Consider the following 26,796-nt stretch of genomic DNA (forward strand, 5'->3'; position numbering starts at 1 on the left):
ATTTTTTTTGTTAGCATATTTCAGTAGCAAGAAATTGTTTACACAAATCAGCTCAAGGCCATACAATGGTAGCTATAATAATATGCTTGCTATCTGTAACTGGTGTGAATTTTTTGCTGTATAATTGCTGTTTGTCTTGAATAGGAAAAGGAAATAACAAAGGAAGCTCTTGCCAGTTTATTGGGCAAATACACTGTATGACCAAGAGTATGTAGACAACTCACATTGTGAGCTTGCTTGACATCACATTCCAAAACCATGGAGTAGAACGTGTTTTAATTCATCCCAAAGGTGCTGATTTGGGTTAAGGTCAGGGCTCCAACAGCCCCAGACCATTATCCTTCCTACACCAAACTTTAGTCTATTAGACTTCCGGATAGTGGAGCGCGATTCATCACTCCAGAAAACACGTTTCCACTGGTGTTGTCCAATATTGGTATGTTTTACACATCATTCCAAGAAATGCTTGGCATTGCACATGCTTTTCTTCGGCTTGAGTGCAGTTGCTCTGTTGTGGAACCCATTTCATAAAACTCCTAACACACAGTGGTTGTGCTGATGTTACTTCCATATGCAGTTTGAGACTCTGTACTGAGTGGTTCTACAAAGGACAGGTTATTACACTTTATGCACCTTAGAACTCAGCAGCCCCCGTCTGTGAGTGTGAATGGTCTACTGCTTTTTGGCTGAGCTGTTGTTACTCCGAGATGCTTCCACTTCACAATAATAGCGCTTAACAGTGGACCAGGAAAGATCTAGCAGGGCAGGACCTTCACAAAATGACCTGTGCCAAACGAGGCATCCTATGAGAGTGCCATGTTTAAGGTAACAGAGCTCTTCACTATGACCCATACTACGGCCTACGTTTTGTTCTATGAAGATAGCTGCCTCTGTGCTTGATTTAGAAAATCTGTGAGCAATGGAACTGTCTGAAACTCAATAATTAGGAGCAGTGTCCACATACATTTAGTCATGTAGTATCTACAAATGTCCAGGTTTAGTAGAGAATGTTTTGCTTCTCTTAAGATGAGTTACTGTGAGATGTCATAGCGCAGTCCTTAGAACAGAAGCTAGCAAATGTAGTTCAATTGCAACCGTTATCAGTGTATTGTTTAATGATCCGTTCATTGCTGTCTTGTGAATTCTGGTGATGAATGGACTGATACGTAGTTCCCTGTTCACTGTGCATTCTAGCTTTTTATCAACTTGCTATGCCTTTGGGGGGCAAGTACAACAAAGTGGTAAACCGTCAATTAAGCTTAGGCACAGGTAGCATGAATGACCATCGACCTGCCCCACCCCAGGACCTGGAGCCCCCTAGGCCAGATGTCATTAGCCTATTGCCACCTCATGTTTATGTGACTTAAGACTTTTTGAAAATGGAGTTGATTTAACCACTAACTTGCCAAGGTACTGTTTACATCTGCGCCATTCACACAATATAACTCCAAATCCCAGATATAGAATGGAACAAACCAGTGGAGATTGTTGTTCCAGCCCTTGCAATTTATCTCTTCGTTTTATTGCTTATTGCTTTTTAAGTACCTTTTATTTAAGCTGTGTCCAGCTTCTTATTAAGTGCCCCATTAGTGCGTTTAAGTAACAAGCCCAGTCCCTATGTAAACTGTACTAACAGAGTGTCACATTTTATAGTGATTTTCTTTTTTTATGAGTCTTTGGTTTGTTCTTAGAAGTGTTCTTGCTTTTAAAAATATGAGCAGCCAAAGAAAGAGGACATTTGGTTTTCAAAGGAGAAAACATCGCTGGATGAACTAGAATAAAAAGCTTTTTCCTCCCTGAGCTTCTATCCATTCATTTCACATCAAGATCTGTGAGTGGCTCACAAATCAGAGGTATTTTGGAATGTATCACCATCTCTCTCTGAATATCAAGCAGCTGGAGAAAAATGAATTGTAAATGCCAAAGTGATGAGGCATTTAATGTAAAATGTTTTAAAGCAGCATTACGGTCTGGATTTTTTTTTTATTTTTAATGGATAGAAATGAAAAATATTGCTCATTTATGTGTTTGCATGGCTGATAATATTATCCTGTCGTATTGAAAAAAACTGCTGTCATGTTCTCTTTGCTGTGTATGGAATGTATGTTATTCGCAAACTTCAATGAAAACAACCGCTTATATCAAGCAGGCTGCAAGTAATGAATTCCCTAAACCAGGAGTTTCAAGGTAAGCTAAAAATTCTACATCAATGGCCAACGCTGATCAGTTTCTCCTGCAACAATGGCCCGCCATAACGCATTGTTAAGTTAAAGCTTAAACTCTCCCATTGTTAATCACGCTGACAAACCCAATAAATCCTAATTATAGGAGTAGTTATTGCCCTTCTTCATGGATTGCTGTTTTGAAAAGACAAAATATTACTGAAGAAGGTTAGCACCATGAACATTGGTCGTACCGTGACACTTCCAGGCCAATGATGTCAACATGCAAATCTATGATGTCAACACTTTTACGAGTGTGGATGCTGGTCCAAAAAGTAATGCACCACATAACAATTTAGGCTTATACAAAAACCAGTGTAAGGAAATCTCCCACAGAAATGGTTTATTTATTTATGTAAATGTTGCATTAATAATTTTGCTAGCAACACTTAATTGTCATGTGATTTAACAGTCAGGAAATAATAAAATGACAGCTAATTTAGTAAAAACTAGCGAAAATTAGAATTTTTTTTTAAAATATATTTTCCCCTCTGAATCCTCACAAAATTAGGTAAAGTGACGGAAAATCCCCTCCAAGTTTATCAATTCAGGTGTCCTGAGCACTTATAGGGAACATACTATAAGGTGTACATTATTCTTTACAAAGCCGTAGCATTTTTACACTAGGTATGATGAGATTGCAACTCTAATTTTAAACAAATAAACCAAAAATACCCACAAAAGTATATATTTCTGTAAAGCAGACAACCCAGACTATCGTATCAGGGGTATTTGGGCATTCTTCATGTAGCTATTTGGCCACCAATCACTGTCACAGGGGGCCGCAGAAATTACTTCCTGCGCTTTTTTTCAACAGCTCCTCTGTGTTGCTTACATTTTTTTGCACAGGGTATGTGTTACGGCAGAGAAACCCGGCCAATTACGGAGATACCCCACTTCCTTAGTTTTTTCTTTCTAGAGGGCCATATCCATCCCTTACATATAGTACCCTAGGAGGGTTATACCTTTTAAATGTTAGGGCAATGGCATGTAAGGTTTTTTCTTTTTATTATTATTATTATTATTATTATCTTTTTTATAATTTTTTTATTATTTTTTAATTTTTAAATTTTTTGTATTTGTTTCTTCTTATTATTATTTTTTATTATTTATTATTATTTATTGTATTATTTTAGTGATTTTTTTAAATGTAAAAAATCAATCACTAACACTTTTTGTTTTGGCTGATTTGTGTTTCAGCATGGGAGAAGAGTGAGAAACATGGACGTACCGGTACATCCATAGGTGATTCTTGAGATGCGTTTTATGGATGTACAGGAACGTCTATAGGGGACTGAAGGGGTTAAGCATGACAGTTTCTTCTTACTTCTCTTATTCAGTATAAATCGAACAGAAAATGAATTAAAGACTCCATGTTGTCTTTTATTTGCAACTGGAAATTACTCATGAACTTGTGATCAATCTGAAGATATTAAGCAAAAAGGCAGCATATATACAATTTCTTTTGTTAACTCAAAAGAATTACAGAACACACTCTTTTTTTCCATGACCACACATTATCAATTTCATTTGATGTAAAGTAAGCAGATGTGTTAAAGCAGTGGAATAAAAAGAATAAAACCAATCAACACCTCTATTGTGTGTATTCTTTGCAAGACTGCAATTTTAAGATGGAAATTTTGCAATTTACTTTTATTTACGTTCATATTCAGTGCGCTGTCAAAATATTCTTTGTTTTTTCCAATCTAGGTTTGTATAGGAAAAATGCAAAGGTACAAATATTAGTAGGTTTACATGAAGTATCAATATTACAGTTCTCCTGTGTTTGATCACTACAAGTCTGTAACATCTGACTCCAGACAGGAAAAGTCCATGAAAAAAACGTATTTAGGTGAGCAATGGAATTGCAGAACCTGGAACATAATGTGATCCATCTCCTTCTTATCTTATTGGCTGAAATGAGAAAAAGTTACAGGTAGAATTCTTGTGTCTACAAATAAACAGGACGTGTACAATAACTCAGGATCTAGAAGCTAGAAGCTAGGAACTAGAAGCTGGTGGTACGTGGAGAGCCAAGGTCAATTAGAAGCGCCAAGTTGTAGCTCCTGAAAGTACACAAGCAACTCAGTAGCTTGACATACGCCCTGGAGGTGCAGAACACTTTAAAAAAGGACTTTTGTTTGATGCACGTGTATTAGTGGTGATCATAGCTGAGAATGCTGCAACAGGGAACCTACAGCCTGCCATCGGTAATTCACCACTGGCTGCCATGACAACATCTTTAGCCTATTGTGCAATTTAATCCAGTGTTATGAGATCTAAAGCCCATCTGACTGCCACTCACCAAGTGAAGCATTTCACTTTGCAACCAGCTGTCTGGTGCTAGATTCCCAAGGTGATCTCAAGGTCATTTACCATGTGCTCTTTTCTTTGGAGGAGCACAGGTGGATTAATCGTTGTCTGCTTTTTTCAGTTACCGGTGCTCATGTGAAGAAACATGCATCGTTGAGCACCAACATTGGTCTTGGGTGCCTTAGTCTTAAAGGTTGATTCACTACCATTCATCATTTAGAAGTTAAAATATTACTGAAAATTCCTAACGTTGTGTGTGTTTTGTCTTGACCTGTGCAATTCATACCCCATGAGTTATCTTAGAGCGTGGTAATCAATAAGATAAAATGTACTATCTCCATAAACTGAAACTATAGATTTTAATCTCTATCTAACTGTTCCGGGTGATTTGTTATTCCTAGTCCATTTATAATTAGCATTCTAATACATACTTTGAAATAAATCAAATTCATGGCAAAATACTTATGTTCCACATGAAAAGGGAAGTAGATTTTAGATAACATTTCATCTATACCCTTGCCATTGCCACAATGTAGAGATGATTTTTCGTTCTGTTCTACAAAGTGCACTTGAAAGATCAAATGGGCCTTGAAGTTTTTTGTCTAAAAAAATGTACCCACAGAAGCAGAATATACTTTACTTTGTCTTTATATAAACCTGAGATGAATTTTGTGTCTTGTAAGGCTTGTTCCTATGAAGTGCAACCTTGGCTAAAGATGATAAAGACCCGGGAATGTTTTTTCTTAAAGAAGATCCAAGTCTGTGTGTTTATTTTTTGTGTAATTTCTATAATAATCATATCTATTTATTTTACTAAGTGTCATCATACTTTTTTAATTTTGACCTATGTAGATCTCCACCTCGTGCCTTCAGTACATACTTATTCATCTTCTGTGTGTCTTCTCCCTTCTAAAGCTGCTATAGTATTTCATGCACCTTCACATAAGTTAATTAGAAAGGAGTAGAAAAACCAAAGCATATCAAGGATGTCATCGCTGGTAGGGTAAACATTCGCAAGGAGACGCATTTACTAAAAAAACAAATTTACTAATATTAGATAATAACGTAATCTGCAAGATATTTCATAAAATGGTTTGTTCTGTTCACTGACTCACCACTTTAAATGTTGCAACATTATGACCTTGAAAAGTTATGAAGACAATGGAATTTTAAGGTACACTGTGCTAGTATTCTTTCCATTAACCTTGAATATGAAGGGACGCCATGCAGGTCATCCAAAAATACTATTTTCATTCCAACCATGTACTTCCTTCCTAACCTCTCCATTCTTACAAATAATAATGGTGCTCTTATTGCAAAAGATACAATGAAAAGGTCTTGTGAGTGGTACAAAGTAGAGGTGGCAGTGGTCCATGGATAGATATTGATCACATGTTTACTGGCCAGAGTCATCCTAGATTCCATGACATCACTCGTCTTCCGCTCCTTCCCTGACAATATCATGCTTATGCTTATTGTGGAATTCAAACAATGGATCTTTTTATCACATGTACACACATAAAAGTGTTTATTGCCATATTAGTCCTTAAAAATAGTCCAAATATACCTCCAATATCATTTAGTGGACCAGTGGTCAGATGTAGCGATGCTTTCTAGACCTTAGATGTGCCTTCTTCAAATATAATAATAGGAAAGCTTAAAGAATTTCCTGCCTTGCCACCGAAAGACATCATAAACTTTTTCGAACAGAGCGTTTCACTTTCTGACACTTCTTTAAACCTCCTGATTGTGGTTTTGAAATAAGTAAGTAAATAAGTAATTGTATATTCAAGTAAAAATAGTGCAAGGGGTATATTTTCCTTTAAATTCCACATGAAAACTGATTTTAAGAGGAATGTGTAGAATTTTGAGCAACGAGAGAACATATAGATTTCTATTTTAAGACTATAGTTTACCTTGTTTGTTTTTTTATTTCTTTTTGTGAATGAACTAAAAAGAGCCAGCACACTTGTCATAAGACACCTATACGTAAAAGGCATGCTTTTAACAAACTGAAGATATCAACTTAAGAGTGTACTCTCTAGTGTAATACACATCGCTTTGAGGGGAAAAAACTGGCATCATAGAACAAACCGAAAGGTTAAAGAAGGACGCTTTTGCTTCCAGAGACAGTTTAGGGACTTTGGGAAAAGGGGAGATTTATAGAGATAGGTTTAGAAATTTATGGATGGATTTTACAACATGATAGTCAGAAGTGGAAGACTAAAAAAGATCAAAACACCCAGGAGGAAAACAGGGAGAGGTTTGTATAAATATTGTACAAAAACTCTGCTCTTTTGTGGAAATACGATTTCTAAACCAAGAATGAGTGCTACATTACACATCCAAGGTCTTTTTGTTTCAAGAAGTCACACAGTCAGCGTGAGGTAGTTGCAAAGAACAGAAGTAAGAAGAAAGTTCAGTGCCATTAATGTTATTTTTTCTGAAGGCAGAGAGAGAACCAAACATTAACTAATTGGTATATAAACAATGTACTAACAGAGCACGTTTTAATAGTGAGACCATGAACTTAGTCCTTGATAGAGAAAAATATAAATGAAATCGAGTAATTTTCATGGACAGGTTTACATATTTATTGTTAAACTAATGGTTAATACTCCAGCACATGGATGAGAAAAAAACACATCTAGAGAAGGGCTCCATTAATGGGTGTCTAAGGTTTGAAGACACCAAGGACACCAATTCCTTTTTGGAAACCAATGCCTTGTAGCTACTGAAAATATTACTTAGTAAAATAGAATCAATTTAAGGTCATTTTATCTACCAATTTAAAATAATTTCAGAAAAGTGTATACCAATTAAAAACTCAAAATTTTAGCTCCTGTTTAAATCAACTAGAAGTGATGGAACAGGGAACATAGTTACAAGAACATTACATTAACCCATTAGAGTTCTTCTGAAAAATGATATATACTATATATATATATATATATATATATATATATATATTTGAAATCTTGTGACAGCATGTTAACAGTGAAGCATCATAGGATCTGTAGTGATATGGAACCCATGGAGTTACTGTTGCCTACCCTTAAATTTCCTGTGTATTGGGGTAACATGTGTGAATTTAGTGATGGAAGTGTAACTGTCAGTAATAATCCGGTTTAAAAAGAACCAAAGGCGGTAACAAGCTGTGAATATAGAAGAGAATGCGCCAGGGCTCAGGGATGCCTGGTGAGGCTTGTATGGATCCGGATGCTGATTGCGGTTGCCAGAAGCTGAACATGGCAGCTGAGTAAATGGCTGATTAAGGCTGAGTGATAGCAGATGATTACTGATAGTCAGAATGCCAGTGATTCTAAACAGCCCAGACAGAGAAAAAGCAAATGATCGTCTTGCTACGTTGCAGGGTAATTCACTATCTATACAATCTAAAAAGCACAGCTGTCCTCCCTTACTACTCCCGATCCTGGTAGCGAAAATATCTGTATTGCAAAAGTTCAAACCAGAACAACTGTAACCTAATTAATTTCTTCTGTTTTCAAATCCGTTACGCCGGTAGGAAAAAAGATGTAGTAACAAATATCTGGAGTAAGAAACTTCCCAGGAGCCCGAACAGGCATCTTGCCTGAGAAATCTTGAAACAGGAAAATGTCCACGGCGATGTTATACGGGTTTATCCAACAGACTGTGCGAAAAGTGGGATTTGTCCCCAAGGAAACAAATGGTCCATGGTCTGTTTCCATAATATATGTGTGGGAAAGTTACACATAACAATATGTGCCAGAAACTGCAGGCAGGCTCACATCTGAGAAAGCTTGGAGATAACCTGGAGACAGAGGTATAACAATAGGGGTCACGGTAGGCCCAGCCAACCTTAACCCCTGCAACCCCTGGGACAGCATGGAGCTTATAGACCTGTGCTTTGGCAAGGGGGGAGCTGGCAACAAGGGGGTGTCCAGCTAAGTGGTCAGCAATGTAACAAGTACATAGGAACATAGAATTACACGGTAATTCTAATCATTCAGCCCTTCTAATCTACCTTTCTTTTTGATGTGAAGACCAAGACCATAGTCAGTCCTTGATCTTGTCTTAGATATCCTGAATCTAAAACCTATTTCCACCATATTTTGCTACAATGTACTTAGGTAATCTGATTTACCTTACTCAGTACTTTTCAGTTTGGGGTTGAGGAAGTGGAACGGCCTCCAAGTGGAGCTGGCAGAAGTTAATAGAGTAAGGAAAATGAAGCACGCAGGCGATAGGCTCTCCTAAATCTAAAACTTGACCAAGGATTGACTAAGGTTTCAGTCTTTACAGCAGGAAAATACAGCAGCCTAGCTGGGCCAAAATGGTTATCTGCTGTCGGATGTCTATGTTTCTGTGTTACTCTATGTAAATAGATGCCAAATAAGATGGCCGGTTAGAAACAGAAGTTGGGTGTCAAAATACGCACAAGGTTGTTTAGCATTATATGCTCTTTAAAAGAAGGATTACTTAATTGAATCCACTTCAGGCATAACAGAAGAGTCCCGTTTTAACTGCAAACCCGACGGTTTCAATCTGTTGAGGGTGCTTATTTCAATCCCACTGTAATTTATCTAGCAAGATTGTTTCTTTTTTTACAGCAAGGGGTAAAATTACTAGTTATTAAGCTTTGTTTCTTTATTACATGCAACAGACATATTTCGAGATAATAATGAAGCTGGCATGCTTACAATAAAAAAGTAAAATCACACTTAACAAAAGACAAACTTCTTACTACAATGTTTTAAAATGTCAGTTTTCTACGTATAATTATAAGCATGCAAGATCACATGGCCTTGACAAAGGCTTCAAATAAATCCCCAGGGGATATTTGCCGGAATCATTAATTGTTATTATTAAACCTCTTCTTCCTGTGATGTTATGTAACTGTAACGCAGCATATATTCGTATATTTATATAGCCACGTCAGACTCAAAAAATGCTTATTAACTGTAAATTACCAATCTCGTAAAACACTTTCAGCAATATTGGTTTAAATCAAGCTGCAAAGTACTTATTACCTAAGTCCTGGAGAGATTGTGTACTTTATCATATATAACAGAATACATAGAGACATAGAATACTCAGGGCCGGGCTAGCAATGACGAGCCTCAAAGTGCAAGGGCCACCTGATGGGGCCACACGTTACGTTTTTATGCTCACGTCGCATGTAACCGAATGAGTGGCCAATGGCCAGAGGCCCACAGTGCATTTCCTGGTGCAAAAAGATCAGTTCACTTTTGGCATTAGGGACTTTTGAATGTTTCACTGTTAAGTAGGACACCAATAGTCTGCCCCACACCCTGCCCATTTGCCCCTTAAACAGGGGTGTGTCCAGCGATGTCAGTGATGTCAATGGGACCGCCCTCCAATGTCCGTGGCACCGCCCGCAATGTCAGCGCGAGTTTAGCAAAGGGAGGCTCCGGTTAGCTGGAAGCCATAAAGTTCTCAGGTAGGCTGATATAACATACAGTATAAACCCGTAGGGTTATTTACTGCTCTTATGGTAAGAAGCAATCTACCAGATTAGAGCCATCCTCATGGAAATTCAACGTTCAACATGTATGGCGTGGGAAATAACCATTTGTTAGGGGTTTACATAGGGGTTCACATAAGGCTCACATGTCAGTAGTGTATATGTCCTCCCCAGCCCCCTGACGGACCTCAGTCTTTTGGGGGGAGAACCATAACAAACTCTCAAAGTTTAGTGTCAGGTTCCATGTTTTTTAATACTTCTTGAAGTTGTCCAAAGCTTCTTGTTAATATCTGTCCTTATCTCTTTCTTGAAGCACAAGAGACTTGACTGCATCTTTCGAAACTGATCTATAATGTTCAGTCAAAATCAAATTGGATGAAGCTTATGTTTGATTTGCTCTGAAACCTGGTCGTGAAGAAAACACACTTCATATTGGTTTTTTTTTATGCTTCTTGGAATAACTCATCACATTTAGTGCACATAAGTCCATACTTTCAGAGCATATAATAGCATTTGATGCATTGTTTATCATCTAGGTTATAGAAATCCAGCAAATGGATATTTTCCACCCGTACAAATTAATACATGCAAAGTAAATTCATATATTCCCACAAACAGCATCATTTTAAACTGATGAAAAATATATCAGACGCCACAGCCCTCTCGATGGAAAGTCGGATATAACAGATATCAAACTGTGGCCTGGCAATTACGTTTTGCATGAAAATTACTAGAAATGTGCCGCATAATATATTAAAATATTTAATTGACTACCTTAAATAGGCCCTTACAAGTCGAGTGGCATTTTAAAATAAAATGTATTAATTGCAGTGTATAATACATCATATTACGGCCTATCTGAGTTATGTAGTTAAATTAGGTTAAGACTTAAACATATTGAGTTCAACATTTCCAAGATATCACTTTTTGTATTGATCCTGATGAAGGCAATTAAAAGGATAATATTCATAAGCAAAATAATCCACATTGATCACCGTTACCATCTCCATAGGCAGTTTGTGACTTTACAGTAAAGCATCTTATTTTTGGTTTAATTGTAATATTTTAGTTGTGACCCATAGGATACCGGTTTGTTCCTCCGAGTTCTTCTTCTGTTAAACTGTTGGAAAGAAAAGTATTACTGAGAAGTAATCTAACAAACACATTGCTAGATGATATATATAACAAATAAAATATGGACACCCCGACTGCAAGGTAATCTCGACAACGTACTGCGGCATGAAAAATAACAAATAAAATATGGATGCCCTACTTCACTGTGCATTTATAACGTCACCAAAAGTGCTTAAACAAAATGGTTATTTTTGTTATTATGCAGAATTTCATTGATTGGTGCTCAGAGTCTTTAAAATGATAATCTTAACACAAGACGTTAAAGTAATCAAGACAAACATCGTTGAAGGTGACATTAAAATAACATCCTGCTTTTTGTTATTAAACTTTGCTTCTTTTACTGTGTTGTCCTCCAAATCTCAAAACTAAGATTAGATTCACGAAAGAAAACGTAGCTGGTTCTCCAAAACCCATTTCTTCGGCGGTGATTATTTCACCAGATACAGTAAAAAGGTAAACATTTCTTCCGTATTTCTGCCCAGAAAAGGCTTCCTACTGGTATTGTGCTGAATGGATAACACATTGAATGCTAAAGCGGTTAAATCAAAAGATGGAATTAATAAATAGGAACTCTTGGCCATATTATTCCAGCTTGATGATTCAAAAGACTCAAACAGCTTATTGCGGCAGAGCCAGGAAATGAGTACACGGTCCATGTATGGTGTTGTCTGTAACAAAAATGATTGTAAAATGTCGGCTGAATTGACTGTTTGGTACCTGCCAGATTGTCTGGACTGTGTTTGAACGGAGAATCGTGTAAAAGACCAGGGCAGATTGTGTCTCTGACATGTCGCATAAGCAGATACGTTTCAACGACCCTAAAAGATGACTTCACGACTTCACGAGGACATACCTTGAAACTTTCAAATTAAATCTTTCCATAAAATGACTACTATATCCCAGCATATGAATGAGTAAGTGAGGCTGAAACGTTTCATATTACAACTGAAGGATATCACAATGCTCTACAGATGCCATTTAGATTGGAAAAATATGCAGGAGAAGCTTCCTGCTCCTTTAAGTCAGGTGAGCAAATACAGTCAGCATTAACAAAACAGGAAAGCGATCACCACCAAAACAAAACAATCACAATCTTCTTAACACTGGAAACATGGAACATGTACATGTACGTGCTCAAAATGCATTGTTTTCAATGGGTTTAGGGACCGCCCATTGTCCTTAAGGGGTTAAATGGGGGCTGTTGGCTCATACGTTGTCGGAGTCACTTTAGGACTTCTATCAATACACACATAGAAAAGCCAATATTCTACTGCCTTGCTAACTCTACTGGTTCTACCACCAGCTTTTTCAGTTTATTTCTGTATATTTCTAGTTCTCCATGACCTCAGAGATCTAGCATGTGATCTAGCTATGCCAACAGTCCAGACAGCACTGCCACAAGTGACCTTAACTGTGTGTTCTATGGATTTTCAGTGCAGTCCCCTTTGGTGAGTGTCTCTTGGTCAATGACAGAGGATTCAGTGTAGACCTTGTTGGAGTAGACAACATGGCATCATCTCATCTTGACTGAAATTTGCAAGCTTGTATCTGGCCACAAGCTTAGTGAATTCATGGAAGTTCTTTGGAGACAGAACTCAGCTCAATATATTGTAGAAAATCCTCAATGTTATACCCAAAAGGCAGTCCGGCATTCGGACATATAGTAGGCATGGAGGGAGTATCTGGAACAGGAAACCGATTTAGACTGATTTAGCAGTAAAACCTGACAAGCACTTGACAGGGATGTTTCTCCAGTACAATTCAAGGCATAATGTTCAAATCAGGAGCATTCTTCATGCATTCATGTTTAACCAACAGCTGTAAGCTGGAATTGCATGCTATGTTTGCAATATTCCGTATAACCCTCTGATTACAGAGATTTATTTAGTAAAACACACATTTTGCTCTTGTCTAATTGGAAAATATTGACATACAATCCATTTGTCTGCACACACATAAACAAAAATTCAAAAATGAATATAGTTTTAATTTTCTTTTCAAAGTAAACAGATAAAGATAATTACCACGATACAATGTATTTTATTACATGTGTTGCCATTTTAGTGCGTTCAGAGTTAGAATGTATTCAAAATAAAAGCTATTTTAAAGGGTTTTGACGTGTTCTAGCACCTTACATGTCAAAATAAGTGCCATTATATCAAACATTCTAGGTATTGGTTGGTGTATCTTTGAGTTGGAGATGTCTCTGCTCTGCATGGATGGGATCTAAAAAGATTGTAACAGCTGCGTGTCGGTGGTGAGAGTCTGGCTCATGAGATTTCATCCCTGGGCTATGCTAAAGTAGCAGGTATATGAAAATAAGGGAGCCCGTGTAACAGTGGATAAGGAATCAAAATGTTCTCATTTGTATAACTCTGCTTAAATTATTCAACTGGATTCCAAGCTTTGCACTTCTTGAGTGCGCAGGATTGTTTTTAGACATGACCATCTGGAATACAGGGTAAATGTTTGGTAGCCCATTATTAGATGGCACGGATCAGTTCCTGCAGATCCAGTGCTTTAATGTACAGCCACGGACTGGAAACACATGGCTCACACCATGCAAGGGAGCATCCAACAAGTCCCTTGGTTTACAAGTCACTCGTAGCTCTCCAAAAATAGTGAAATTACTCTCTGCATCCCATCTTGGGAGAAAAGCACTGTCTGAACATCCATCGCTCCTGTATCTTAACCAACATTGTCAAGGTATGAAGAGATCAGGAAAATATCAGCTTGTGAACTGGGTCAGAATTAAGAATTCACTTCATTTGAGCATGGGCTAATCTATCTATCTATCTATCTATCTATCTATCTATCTAATCTATTGATCATATATCTATCAGTGTATCTATCTATCTATCTATCTATCAATGTATTTATTTATCATATATCTATCCATGTATCGATCTATCTATCTATCTATCTATCTATCTATCTAATCTATTGATCATATATCTATCAGTGTATCTATCTATCTATCTATCTATCTATCTATCTATCTATCTATCAATGTATTTATTTATCATATATCTATCCATGTATCGATCTATCTATCTATCTATCTATCTATCTATCTATCTATCTATCTATCTATCTATCTATCTAATCTATTGATCATATATCTATCAGTGTATCTATCTATCTATCTATCTATGTACATGCTCATAGTTTAGATTTTTTTGAAATATATAACTTTGGAACTTATAGAATTATTTTTTTCAGCTTGGAAAAAAAACTGATTCCTTATGATTGCTAATATTCATACAATTCTTCTTAACAGACTCACTTTCTACAGAAATAGTAATAGCCATCACCATTATACAAAGCAGATTAGGTTCAAGCCCCTGGAGCTTCTTTATCATCCTTTTCACGTCTCAGGTAAATTGCTGTGATTTCACGCTATCCCAAACTGTAAATCGTATACTAAATAACTTTGCATGAAGGAAAAGTAATAACAGTGATCAAGGTAATAATGTTGAATCTGATATGCCCAGTATCCAGCTCAGTTTAATTTACAACACAGAGGGCAAAATGTTATGCATTTAACAGATGCCACCACTAGATGGCGAGCTCACATTTTACCGAACGGTTACAATGTTGGTTGGGGGAGGGGAACTTCATTCATACATCAATATGCATTTAGGAAAGTCCAGCTAATATTTCTAAAGCCACATATAAATATTTCATAAATAAATGGCCCCACCTAATGAAAAAATAATATTGTTGATAATTAAGTTAAACACCAAGGGGCAGAAATTTATTAGTAACACACATGTTTTCGCACTTGAGATGATATCATTAGGCTAGAAATTGATTTATCTCCAGGCCTAGAATATATTAAAAATATATTGCTTTAAAAGTACAATGTTGGCCTCACCATGCCGGCAATGAATCTCTGTTGTATAATATAGTTAATCAGGTATACTTCTGGCAATTAATTTAATAGGCTCCATGGTCATTATTTTTCAAGGTTTTATACCTCAAACATAATACGCCATATTTGAGCACATTGTCAGATTACGCAAGATGAACAAAAAAAAGATCATTAAAACACCTTCTCTAACCCAGCTTTACATTTACAGTTTTATTTGAACAATTACATTTTTTAGCTTGTCATAATGACCTTTTCTTGGTCAGTGAGGATTCTGACCCGTAAAATTCTACCAAAAATGTTCTCCTTGAAGTAGGTTCATTGTACTCCAACGGCTTTGCATGCTAGTTATAAACACTCATTATCTGACAAGGACATACAAGCAACGGCCCTTGGTCCCCCACTCCATATCTACTAACATATTTTGAGATACCTTCAAGATGAGCCTTGGTGTTACTAGGAATTACAGTGTTTCTGTTACATGCATAGTGGAATATTTCTACAAGTAGGAACAATATTTATATATTTAGGTATACATTTTAAGATATTTTATTTATTTTTGTAGTTTCAGCATGAATACGATTTGTTTTAATCAGCAGGCTATCCCCAACCCTGTTTTTGGAAGTTGCTTTTATTTGTTAATATCATAAGGTAATTTATTTGTAGTATTGCACTAACCACACTTTTATTAACATTTGCAGCACGTTGGCCCATCTTGGTGGGCTTGTGACTGCGCTGGATGGCACACATAAGCGGTAGGTTTGCATGAATGTTACAGGCACTGACATTCCTGATAATGTAAAACTAAAACCGGTCATTTTGGAAACATGCTTTCATCCATAAGCACCAAGATAATGTAACTTCACTTTCTCGAAACCACACTCCTGGAAGTACTGTGCATAAAGTAAAGCACCATCCATCAAGATGTTGTTACCCCAGTGTGATGCAGTTAGGCTTTCATAATAATGGTCATTGGGCAGCCTTTGGTTGACACATCATTTTAGAGAATAATGTGGTTAATACTATATGAATCCTAAGGAGCGCTTACTTAAACCGTCTGTTTGACAACATCTTGCAAATTTGACTACAGATTTTCCTCCATGTTTCTGCAACTTGAAGTCCAACAGATACATGACTGTACTTGATAATATCAGACGCTTGATTCCAGATGTCTTGTGTATTTCTCAGGACTGTCGGTGTTACATGATTTATTCTAGGGATGGCTGATGATCCAACTAATATTTTATGTCATCAATATATCCAGGCCTATTCTCTTCAGTAAAAGGTACGGGGTCATTTGATTTTGAGCTTCCACTCACTATTGAGCAGGGCTAGGCTTAGTAAAGTCTGGTGCATGCTGTCGAATACCCGGGAATCTCTAGCTGCGTTGCAGGGAACATTTTGATGTCCTTCATCAGCTACACAGAGTAGGCTCTCCTTAAATGAACTGGATTGCCAATCTAACCTAACCTAAATATATAAAAATCACCTGCCACCATAGTCTTAGTTATATTTATATTATTTCTTTATCACATAATATATATCACAACTTTTGATGAACAGAGAGAAATATTCCGGTAGTTTTACAGGACCTTGACATTAAGTTACAAGTGACATAAAGAAGAATATGGTCGTGGACACCTAATCCTTAAATAATAACTTTAATATCTCCAAAAAGATTAAGGAACAACACTATTTAAAAAATAAAAAACACAAGGTATGAGAATCAATTTAAATTTGAAAAAAAACCAACCCTGCCTGAATTGTAACTTATCAATAATGGAGAACCCATGAGATTAATGACACTTAACCTGAGTAATACTAAATACAATTTTAATGAAATTATTGATTGATCTCTTCCTTCCTTTTTTTCTTCTTATTCTCTGCAATAATTGGAAACGAAGAACGTGCAGGCCATGTTTCCCATTGTTTCAGGGTTCTATACTGTGGCCAGTAGCCAGGGAACTTGTGTCACTTGCCCCGTCTCATGAAGTGCCACTGTCTCTTGATATCAAATGCTTTGTGAACAAACTTGGATTGTCTCAGTTAACAATGGTGACTATTGTATTATTCGATTGCCCTTTGACATTTTATTTTTATGCTTTTAATGTCCATTTTTGTGCTTCTGCGATTTCTGTTAAAAAAATCATTAAACTTCAAATTTAAAAAAAAATGATGGTTGATGCAGCAACGGCTTCTTTGGGTCAAAGTCAACGGCATAAAGTGTGGTAAAGAGTTTAGTGGACAAATGCCCTCTGCAGCTTGAAAAGAAGTTGCCTAATATTTAAATGTAATTGTAACTCTGAGACCTTACACACACGGCTGGTAGTTAAGCAAGGGGTTAAACAGTCTAATCACTCTGACATCTGTTATTCAAGACATGTAATAAAAGGGTGTATTACTTTCTGCACACTCCGTGGTAGCATAAGAGGTATTTATAGTGCAACGTTGCAGTTTAAGTGGTAAAAATATGCGTTTTGGCATTACGAAATAATGGGGTATAGCATTCAGAGATATAATTGTAAGCCTGTAATGCTCAATTTATATTAAAAAGCAGGTGTTTTCTGCAAAGTCGTGTTTTTCTCTTTAATCCGTAATCAAAACATTAAACCGGAATAAATGTGAGAAAACATATTTTCTGATTATTTAATTACACACCACATTAGGCCAGTTATTGTCAGATTTGTCGACCCAGAAATCTAGATATATTCCAGAGCAGAGCTAGGAACCCTCTGAGGGCCCCGGCTGCTCCGGACTTCAACTCTGAGCACACTCAGCCTCCGAGACCAGCCACCTTGGTCCGTGGCGTAGAACATTGTCCGCGCAATAGGTTGTCACCTCACAATTCTTCTCCTTCTGTACCGCTATGTATTAACATCATCGTCACTTCAAAAATGTGCACTGTCCCCTATTGTGACAGCGCTACGGAATCTGCTGGCGCTACATAAATAAATGTAACGAGTCTGGGTGAAACATATGTACAGACATGGCTGCTGTGGGATTTTAGGATCCTGCAGAGTACTGGAGGCTGGAGGACAATAATTTGTTCCATTGTAATGAAAAACTGTAAATGTTGGCATGGATAAATTTCACAGGCCTGTCTTTCCTTTACTAAAAGGTCTTTTATGCCTTTCTCTAGCCAGCGCAGACAGTTTGCTCATTTATTGCAAACGGTCAACTTGCATCGCCTTTGCCAAAAAGGAAAAAAAAAAAAAAAAGTTTGGAGAGGGGGGAGAGAAAGGGACTACATGATCATCCCAAGCAGGAGGGGTTAATTCAAACTGCATGCAGGAAATTTCTCACATCCTGCATCCCTCGTCCCCTGTAACTGTATATTATGGTGCTGCGCTCCTCGCACAGCTGATGAAAGCTCTGTTTCAGTCTGGATAAAATGTCAGAAAACCTGAAACCAGAACAACCATTTTCTGTAACATTCCAGATATTTATCCTGCTGTTGTGCGCAAGCGGTGTGTTTATTTCTTCCCGGGCACAAGGTAAGACGTTGCTTTTCTTAACAGAGTTACTTTTTTTGCTGCCTTTAGGCAACTTTGTTAACTTTCAGACAAAAGATCAACTCGTGGAAGTTACATTTTCGGATTGTTAGAATGTCCCCATTGTTCTTGCTTTCACACAGTTTCGTACGTCTGGGGGTAAGTGTGTGATCATGGGGCTGCTGCTGACACTCAAACCTGCCTGCTTCAGGGGTGCAGCCCTATTGCTGCCATGTAAACAGGGGTACATTATAGCAGCCCCCCTTATGTGCGGAGTAAATGTAATGAGAGATACGGTGTTAATGAATGGGATGCCTGTCCAGTTGTCTTATGTAGTCTGGCCAGGAAATCAGTGGTGGCTCATTCACTCTCCTATTGTTTATACAGTGGGCAAGCCACTCTCCAGTTTGGCTAGGAAGGTTTATACCTCCAGCAGACACTTTGGGAGGTAGAGATGTGCACAGCAAGCGAGTCTCACTACATCTTCATTTGGCAGAATGATCCCCTTCACAAGATGCTCTGCAGCAGCTGCGGGGAACATTGACAACTAACTCACACTTGCCCGTATCAGCCTGAAAATAACGTCATCATATGGCATTTCATGACTTCATTATATTTCATGTAACAATAACAACGTAAGGGCTGCGTTAACTATATTTTGCTTAAAATACTCAGTAAAATGCATTTAAATAATGAGATGACCATTATGTGTTGTATGGATGTTGTAGTGAAATTAATTACTGAAAAAAAGACATAAATATTACAGTATTGTATTAGAATATTATTGAAGAGACACATCAAACGTTTTCCGGATTGGTTTATTACATACCATTAAACCAATTAGTTCTGTGCTGTGAAGCAGTGATCAGCAAGCCTGGCCAGTGTCATACAAGTGTGATTTTTCAGACATTTCACTGTTTCTTATTGTTTCTTATTGTACTGATGCTGTATTAACAAAAAACGTTAGCAAGTCATTGTTAAGCTGTTTAGCCTTACAGGGCACACGGGCAAGGGGTAGGGGTGATATGGTACCACCCTGGGTACCTGGCTTGAGTATTAAGATTCATTCTGTTTTGTGTGCATTATTGTTGTATATATAGCTATATATATATATATATATATATATAGCTGTCAGTGTCTGTGACTATGACTGTGTATTAAGAATAACTCTAGGCAGTATTTACACAACAACTGGATCCTTTCTGTGCTGGTTTAATAAAATCTCTTCTAATGAATGGGTGCATGACAGGTCAGGATTGGGTGAGTGGAAATATTATCTGCTAAGTCAATTTGGGGCCGTGAGTCATTTTACTGGTCTTGTAAAATGCTATACTGGTGTCATATTAGGGCTTATGCACAAGCACCATGCTAGCTGTATTCTAAGCACACATTTCCATTGTGCTATTTAAATATTTATGATTTTTTTTACCTGTTTCTTATTTGTATTTAACATAAATGTAGAGTAGCATGCCTCTAAGATTGGGTATTTGTCTATCAGTATTGTTTATGTAATCTCGTTCAGTAAATTGGGATTAGATTGGGATTCTCTATTAGATCAATGAAATTCCAGCAGTAAATATAGTTGGGAAGTGATTGTCTTAGAAGAGGAACTTTTGACAGGATACAATTTGTTTCAATAACTCATGGGGTGAGATGGTCACGTGGACCTCAATTGATGATTGTTGATGCTGATGAAGTATAGTAGGCATGAAGGTATATTTCATGGGTTCTTTGATCTAATTTGAGGTATACAGATTAAAACTACTCTAGTAATGGGAATTGTTGTAATTTAGTGTCAGGGTAGCCAGCAGATGGCTCTCTAGCTGCTATGGAACACCAACTACCATAGTGCATAGTCAACATTCTACAACAAAAGAGCATACAAAGCACCCTGGTAGTCCCAGAACCATAAGACTTGGCAGCACTTGTTGGCTACGCATTGGTCTACTAGATAAGGACTATATTTATACCTGCCGTATGCTGCAGGATTTCATTGCTCCCCTACACGATTTGCTCCTTTATAAAAGGATATAGAAATATTGTATCACTTTTTGTCGACACTGTAAATTGTTACAAGTTCGATTTAAGTTTATCAATCTGTTCTAGGATAGTATCTCCTGCAAGAGCATTTTACAACATTTCCCACCGCTCATAAATACCTCATCACAACACATATGCTGAGATTTATTAGATTCAAACAGGTTTTTACCTAAAATAAAAAGGGAGTCATCTCCAGTATGGTTATTTACATTTTTGGTCAATGTCTATTCACACGGTGCCCTCTGTATGATTATGATCTTTTATTTATATAGCACCAACAATGTACACAATGCTACTTATACTCCATAGAATCAAAAGGTAGAATTTAACTAAAATTCAAAGACAAACTGATTCATTAGGTAAAGAGGGCTGTGCTCACAAACCGACAATTTGTATTACCAAAAGAAAAGCGCTTTGGCTCCGAACCTGTCCTTGATGTCTGCCTGCTGGATTCAGTCGTAAGCCCAGCTGCCAAGGGATTACTGTGGGAATGGTGACCATATCCTTTCCTAAACTAGAGATGCTTATAAAGTCTTTTTTTGCAAACACTTTCTGTATGCATAGTCCCAGTTTGTCCAGACACACTAGGGTGGGAGAAGTTGGACCAAACCAAGCTGGAGCCAAGTCAAGTCCCTTTTGAGGCAAATGTCTTGCATGAAACAGGTTGCATGAATGGAAGGTTGATATTAAAATGACTACCTTCACCATTCTTCCCACATATTCATTGCACAAGTCCCTGTGTAGCATATGTAAAGTGGTGCCCAACATTAAACCGAATATATAAACAGTGGACCTGATTTCATTCTGTGAGCTTCTACAACTCTTTTTGAGTAGCACATTACATGTGTTGTCTTAATGTATGTGGGTTCTATAAAAATGACTGATCATTACCTTATGGACTGTCATACCTATACCTCTAGTTAGCTCCCTCCAATGTTTGACCAGCCTTGCCCCATGTAAAGCAAGCCATATCTTCTCACAAAGACGCACCCTCGGAAATAGGTGAGGTCCATGTAACAGTCCCTGAGAGGTTCCCTGGTATGCCAATTATAAACACGTGTGTAACAGATAGTTCTCCTGTCTTATTGGGCTTAATCAGCCTGTCCGTTAAGGAGGCAACATTTTTCAGGGAAACCCAGCATAAAACGTTCTGAAGAAGGGAAAATAAGTCTTTATTTTCTTCATTCATCTTAAAAAAAAGCTGTTTACTAACGCTTTAAATATTGTGCTCTAAAACAAACATGGCCAAGTAAAGATTGCATACATCTGTTAGCCAGAAGGACATTAAACGATTCATACATGTTGTGTATGTATAAAGGTTGGGTGATATTTATACTGGAAGGATATATTTTTCTAGGCACTGCAACCAATAACATCAATTCACCTGACAAATAGTTCATTACGCGTAGTTAATATGTAGCACGCGTGAGATAGAAAGCCACGGTAATGTAATACAAATACCTGATAATGGATCTTAATTCTACAAATGACTTGCCCTCTCATTTCTCATTGATTATACAATTTTCATCAGCTCCATATGGTGTGTTTGTTGTGTTTGCAAATGCTCATTTCCTCCTCTTTTTCTGCCCGAATTCCCTAAAGTCCCACCTAAGCATATAAGGCATATGGCTACCCCCGTTTATTCAGAAAGAGTTTTCTTCCGCTTACATGAATAGTCTATGGGAAAAAAAATATATGTACAACATGATAAGATTTATATATATAGATAGATATATATGCTGTACATATATTATATATTGTATAACGCTGCATTCAATATTGTGGATTAACCTTTTGTGGGCCTCTAACTGCAATAAAGATTAAGAAAAACCTGAAAAAGGAAGGTTGGAGGTCACATTAAAAAAAATGCCCCCCCCCCCCAAAAAAAGTGCAAGTGAACATGGCTAAAGAGTTTTCTTCATTGTCTAGCTTTATTTTTCTTCTTTTCACCATCTTTTTGGTCATCTGTTGGCCTAAAAGGCATTGGCGATACTTTTGATTTTTCAGACTATAATTATTTTCCAAATCATATAAATATGATATGGAATTTCTTTATCGGTGAAAGAATAACTTTGCCATTGGTGTATTTCCACATGATTTAACCACCTAGGAAATAAATTTTGTTGAGAAATGCAATTTATTGTGTAGCATAGAAATAATAACACATTTTGTGTATTTTGTGTGCATATCTCCTACTGATATGTTGTATACCGTATTTCGCACTCCCTGTGTCAATCTGCTCAAAGACTGATAAGTCATAAGAAAACATCTTTAAACAATAAACTTCATCTATATCCCATTTGATGACATTTTCCTTACATAAAATCTCATAAAATCCTTCAGCCTACTCCCAACCTTTCTGGTTTGTGTCTGAAATGGCCTCTCTAACTTAAAACGTATACCCTCTTCCCATACTGAAACCATGATCTAATAAAATAACAAGTGAATATTTCATGGCCTGTTAAACCTTCTGGATTGAAATATAAAACACTGGATATGGAGCTGGCAAAAGGAATGTTGAGACAGTAAATTCCATAGATTTTGTGCTACAGAGAAAGAAGCATTCAGACTTCTTTTAAGAAAAAAGGGCTTCCCTTTGCAAATTGTCGGCCATATCCTAAAGACCTATAGCCAACAGTAATGTTTTAAATTAAATAGTGAGTTACATGGTAGAATATTTGCATAGATTGTAAGCTCGCAAGAACAGGGTCCTCTTCTCCTTTTGTACCCGTTTGTTATTGTTTGTGAGTTTAAATTTATGCTACCGACGCTGATTGTAAAGCGCTACGGAATCTGCAGGCGCTATATAACTAAATGTAATGTAAGTGTTTTGTTTTATTTATCGTCCATTCGTTTCCATCGAGTCTTCCCTTTTTTCCTGCTGTAAAGACTCAAACCTTCCTTTACCTCCCAGTAAAGGTACATTTCCTTACATTATATCTAAGCCTCATATGATAATGTCTTACTATTTATCCAAACAAATGGAAATCTACCATGAAGTAACCCAATAAAGACTATTATTATTGCTGGTGACCTTAAAGTATCCGGCCGTATACTTCAATGCTGCCGAAACAATGCGCTCTACCACTTCCAAACGCCTAATAGTCCTATAAATACAGTTAGATCGTCGACATTTAGCTAAAACAATTTTATTCCATGGCATACATTTAATATGGTTTTTTAACTGCAAACATTTCAATTAACCAAAGGCAATCAATTTTCATTTTGTGGCATTTAAGTCCATAATACGCCCCCGATGTCCTTGGAACAGGTGCATTACTTAGTTTGCTCATACGAATGTTCCGGCTTTGGTACCGCAGCAGCTGTTAAAATGAAAACCGTGAACACCTTCTCCTTGTGAAAATCAGTACAGCTGGCAGAGGAGGGATTTACGGGCAAGGCCAAAATAAAATATGGTGTTGTGAGCAAAAAAAAAAGAGTTCCTTATAACAGCTAAGACAAACTGTGAAGTAGAGAATATTGATGCAATGGCAGAAAGCAGTAGCTTAAGAAGAATCGGTCGCCTATTACACATTGGACAATTATCATCAGAACATGTTGTGTTGACATATCTGAAAATGGTTCTGCAGTTTCAGGATCATTTTTGGTGACGATGAGACCTTTTATTGGGCCAACATTCCATTGGATCATTCCATCTCAAAAGCTTTTGTAACTATACATTATGTATAAAATGTATTAATTTCAGCTAAAGACTCCATCATATTTTGGGCTGACGCCGCTAGATCCAGTTTAGGAATAGATTTGTGCTATGTTCATGTTACTTGGTTAATTAGATGTGTGTATCTTGTTTTATCAATGATGAAGAAATAAGGACTGGGGAATGCTTGTGGTTGGATTTTTGTGTCTGAGTCTTTTATGAGAAACATGTTTATAACTTTAGAAAAACATAGACTTTTTCACGCTCTACTGATAAATATAGACATCGCCTATGCTCCTATTCAAAAGTCTTCATTATAAAAAGGCAGAACCAGTCCTACCATATTGATGCCCGGTCACCATAACTCGGAACTTGGAACTAGATGGAGCCCCCCCTAGCGGCATGCAGGCAGGAAGTCACGCTGACATCAGTGGGTGGTCTCGTTGACGTCGCGGGAGGTCCTGTTGTCGTTGTGGGAGGTCCCGTTGAAGTCATTGTGGGGCTATTGTGAGTTTCCATCATCGAATATCAACATTGTAAAAAATGACAACACCTATAAATTAATTATTCCTCATTACAATTATATAATAATTATAAATATATAATTATAATATATAATCCCTTTTTATACATGGCATCCCTACTGTCTATGCACATGTCAGCTCAACATGGAACAGTATTAAACTGTAATTTTTGGTAATTCCTACAGTTCATATGTTGTATACAACCAATGTAACTGTACTTACATATTAAAAAAGAGATATGTTTTAAAAAAGCACCCTGTGCAAAAAGTATCTTCTCAAGATTTGCACAATTATTCCTCCCAATTATTAAATCTCCCCTTTTGTTGTTGATTGGTTAGGTTGTAAGGCTGGGCCGAGGAGAGGGGAGAGAACATCAGGACAATGTTATGATTGGTCAGGACAAGAGACTGGATAATGACATTCATGAGCAAGGCCGGACTGGCGATCACAAGGTGGCCCTGGCACTTTAAGGCCAGCAACCGCCTGATGACGTAGGTGAGACTGCTGGCTGGATACGCGCGGCCGGACGCTACGTTTTTACGCTCATGTAGCATCTGCCCAGGCATTTCCAACAGCATTTGCTCAGTGTGCCCAATGGCCAGTCTGGGCCTAAACTAAATATCCCAAAAACAATTACAGTGATTGACAAACAAAAACATTAGAGCTATAAATTGCTTCCATTAATTATTTTAAAGAGGCTAAAAGCTCTAAGCACATTTCATTCCAAGATTGGCAAAGAAGGTGTTAAAGTTTATTTGTGTCAAACATGTGCTTCCATGACACACAGAGTCATATGGCATGTTCCAATGAAAGACTCTATTATTGTAGTGAGCCTCATAGTCTCTTCTTATCTTACAACTGTTGTGTTCCTGAAGGATTGAGATTAAGACGTTCCGAGGGGTGCCTCCTGAAAATGCCTTTTAATGTGTCTCTCCAGCAGTATTTTCCTTTTTAAAACATGTCACAAGTTTATTCAGCTGGTGAGTCACTGACCTTAGATGCCATCATCTTCATTTTCAAGAGAGCACTTATTGGAAGCTACATGTTTTTAGGCAGATGTGAGAGTAGGAAATGCAAGGACATTCAGGAATACACTCAAATGTCATCAGCAAGAATGTGTTTTGTTCCACCGCTTTAAATATTAAACATTTCTATAATAAAGAAAGGGATGTGTATGAGTACATTCATTGTGACATTATTAAAGGTTGTATAGCTATATCGTTGGGTACTATATGTATAACAAATATGGTGAACAACTGCAAAGTAAAATATTACTTTATCATTATGGGTGGGAAAAAAAACTATATGAGTGGGAATGAGATTTGGCTTGTAGTAGTTTGTCACAATTTTAGCCAAATAACATGCATTTTAGTGAATAGACCCCAATGAAAATTAGCAATTAGCATTGCTTCAAAAAGTATTCAAAATCTGTTGTTACGCAGTGCCATTTATTCACTAAACACAGAGTTGTGCAGGGATAATTTCACCGTTAATGGGAGCTTGAGAAAATATCTGCTTGTGGGCCACCCCAAGTCCTTCAAGCTCGACCCCCTCCATCTCAACACTCTCTACTATTCCTAGAGGCATTAAATAAACGTGGGCCCCTGATATATGTATGGCTCCGGCGTTAACGTAAGATCACTTTATTTCACCTTATCAACTATGCATTTTGCAGGACCCCCCTGTCCCTTACTATATGAGGGCATGTTGTTACTGATCATGCACCATATCATAGTCCAGCCCAGGAGATGAAATGTTTCTTACTAACTCACCTAAAATTCACTCTTTGTCAGAAAGATAACAAACAACCGTGTCAACCATTTGCTGGTTTAAACTCAAATTTATATCAGTCAGAAGAAAGCAGCAAAATTGTTTCAGATGGCATGGAGTTTTGCCCGGGCTCTGTGGTCTCCAAGAATGAAGCACAGTAAACGACGTAGACATCGGAGAATTAGAAAAGATGCATTGTTAAATCTGATTATGTAATGAGTTTGGTATCCTGACTGCATGTCTTGTAATCCAACGGAACATAGTTAATAAATTTAAGAAAAAACACCATAAAGTTTGCCATCCAAA

General features: G+C 37.3%; 1 protein-coding gene across 1 annotated transcript in view; it reads left to right on the forward strand.

Moving 5' to 3' along the window:
* Window positions 1-18,326: 18,326 nt before the first annotated feature.
* The window catches only part of ADAM12 (ADAM metallopeptidase domain 12), a 152,413-nt gene continuing 143,943 nt past the window's right edge, over window positions 18,327-26,796 (forward strand). Inside the window, exon 1 of the mRNA XM_053450939.1 lies at window positions 18,327-18,501. Coding sequence (XP_053306914.1) covers window positions 18,399-18,501 — 103 coding nt within the window. The 5' untranslated portion in view covers window positions 18,327-18,398. The remainder of the gene's footprint in view (window positions 18,502-26,796) is intronic.

Source organism: Spea bombifrons, chromosome 11, assembly GCF_027358695.1.
Source record: "Spea bombifrons isolate aSpeBom1 chromosome 11, aSpeBom1.2.pri, whole genome shotgun sequence".
Taxonomy (NCBI): domain Eukaryota; kingdom Metazoa; phylum Chordata; class Amphibia; order Anura; family Pelobatidae; genus Spea; species Spea bombifrons.